At 53.0% G+C, this 2,137-nt stretch overlaps 1 protein-coding gene across 1 annotated transcript; it reads right to left on the minus strand.

The window, feature by feature from the left end:
* Nucleotides 1-1,275: 1,275 nt before the first annotated feature.
* On the minus strand, nucleotides 1,276-2,063 carry VDBG_01312 (conserved hypothetical protein; the record flags this gene model as incomplete). The annotated part of the gene is made up of 3 exons (XM_003009583.1): nucleotides 1,276-1,431; nucleotides 1,534-1,945; nucleotides 1,984-2,063. The coding sequence occupies 3 exons, from the start codon at nucleotides 2,061-2,063 to the stop codon at nucleotides 1,276-1,278; spliced, it is 648 nt and encodes a 215-aa protein (XP_003009629.1).
* Nucleotides 2,064-2,137: the final 74 nt, after the last annotated feature.

Raw genomic sequence — 2,137 nt, forward strand, 5'->3', positions numbered from 1 at the left:
AGTCGAGTACATGTGATGCTGCCGTACCATGCGAAGCTGTGGCTTGCGTGGATGGGCCCTTTGGAGTAAGCCTCGAGTTTACCAGGCTCGAGAAGGGGGTTGCGCACGTGCCTGACGGCTTCTGGGGGCATGCTTGGGTTGCCGTGACGAGCAGTGCTGACCACAGCATGGGCGAGCTGATCGGAGCAACAGTTGCCGGTCCGCAGATGGTCTGGATTACACAAAAGTAATGCGGTTTGGATGCTGTGACAACATCAAAAGAATGACATGCGAATAAGCTTACGAACTGTTTCCACGGAGATTTTGTAATTGGCGTTGGATTGGTTGGGGTCAATCTGGGTAGAAAGTAGGAATTAGTACATTACCTTTACTTCCTACTCCCTCGTATACACGCTGCCTGGGATGTTGGCCACGATGGTGGCCGGGTCCAGGGGAACATGACCGTCCGAATTATATTCCTTCACAAGTATTAGATGCTAGAATGGCTGAGTATAGATAGGGGCGGGACCCAGTCCATCTTCCTCAAGTTCGTCCACGCATGTGGATGACCATAATTAAGAGGTCTCCCGCAGGTGATATTAGCAGTATTAGTAGGTAGAAACTCTTCCACTTTATCGCTATGAGAGCTCCCTATAGCCCTTACATACTTTCTCTAGTAGTTCTAAGCCCCTGAACCAGCACCTAGTTTGCGGCGCCGTATGTGCCTCCCGACAACTTTCGAATAATGACTCTTGTGAATGTGTCTTGTAAGACAGCGGATGGGCCCTTGATATAGCTTTAGATTTAGACCCATTACTCTCTTATTAATATTATTTGAAATAATCCACAACGCCCTAAGCCTCCCAGCTGCTAAACAGGGTGCCTCTGATTATTGGATGAATGTTGCCGCTGGATTGGGATACCGTGACTTGTCCTACTCTTTTCGACATCACTCGGGCAAAATTCGTTAAAAAATAGCCTTAAGAAAAGCGACGCCTTGAATGTGTCGCTATTCCCCTTTCGGGGCGAGCAATCCGCACAGGTTGATGCGCATACATTGAAGTCTGCCTGGAAAGCGCCAGAAATCCAGAAGAGATCCGCCTCGAAGACAGGTTTCAAACTTGAGGGAGGTGACATCGTTCAGGCAGATCCACGTTTCACTCCGCTTGTCAAACGCAGATTCGTCAAGCCAGAAGGACGGCCGTATCGGATGAGTAATAGTATCCTAGGTAAGTCCAACGACTGCAAATATACGTGCTCCGCAGAAGAATCGCTGGTGCACAGCGCCAGACACCTTCAGACATTGCTCTTATTGCGAACCTCCTTCTTGGCAAACAGCTGGCTCAGATCGCCCACGGGCAGCTGGAAGGGAAACTCCAACACGGCCAGCAGGATAGCCACAAAGATCCACCACCCGGCGAGACAGGTCACGAAGTAACAGGCCCCACCGCCCTGAGACAGTCAGCGTCGGTGTTTGTGCAAAAAAGGATGCAGTGCGGCCATTGGCGGGAGTCGGAACGGTAAAGAGAAAAAGCAGACCAGACAACGACATACCTTGATCAGCTTGTTTGCGAACGCGGCGTTGCCGGTATAGTCAGATGCTAGAGCCCAGTACGCACCCGTCAGCAGGCCGAAGCCGAGGACGAGCGTCAGGAAGATGATGAAAAAGGCGACGTTGGTGCGCAGGGAGCAGACGAGGTACACGAGGCAGAGCAGCATCATGGCCAGCAGGAAGAAGCCGAAGCTGGCATTGAAGCCGCGCGTCTGCAGGCCCTCGGCGACCGAGATCGCGTCCGCGGGCGCGTAGGCCGCGTAGGCGTGGAAATCCGGGACGAGGGTGGCGCCAAAACTGAGCCAAAAGGCCGAGAAGGTCAGGAAGACGACGGAGGGGAAGGTGTTGCCGAGGATCCATTCGAGGAGGCCGCCGACAAACATGAGGAGACCACCGAAGAAGAAGTAGGAGCCGCTGTAACCGAGCTTCGTCAGCATAATTGGTAGACAGACAGCAGGAGATGGATGAAAGAGAAGATGGGGATAACTTGCATGCTAGCAGCGCCGCTACCTCCGGCACCACGCCAACCCATAAGATCGCAGGATAGGGGGAACAGGGATATGAGGAAGCCGGCGAGAGCCACTTGCATGAAGTCAGCCCAGATCC

Source organism: Verticillium alfalfae, genomic scaffold (genome assembly GCF_000150825.1).
Source record: "Verticillium alfalfae VaMs.102 supercont1.1 genomic scaffold, whole genome shotgun sequence".
NCBI lineage: Eukaryota > Fungi > Ascomycota > Sordariomycetes > Glomerellales > Plectosphaerellaceae > Verticillium > Verticillium alfalfae.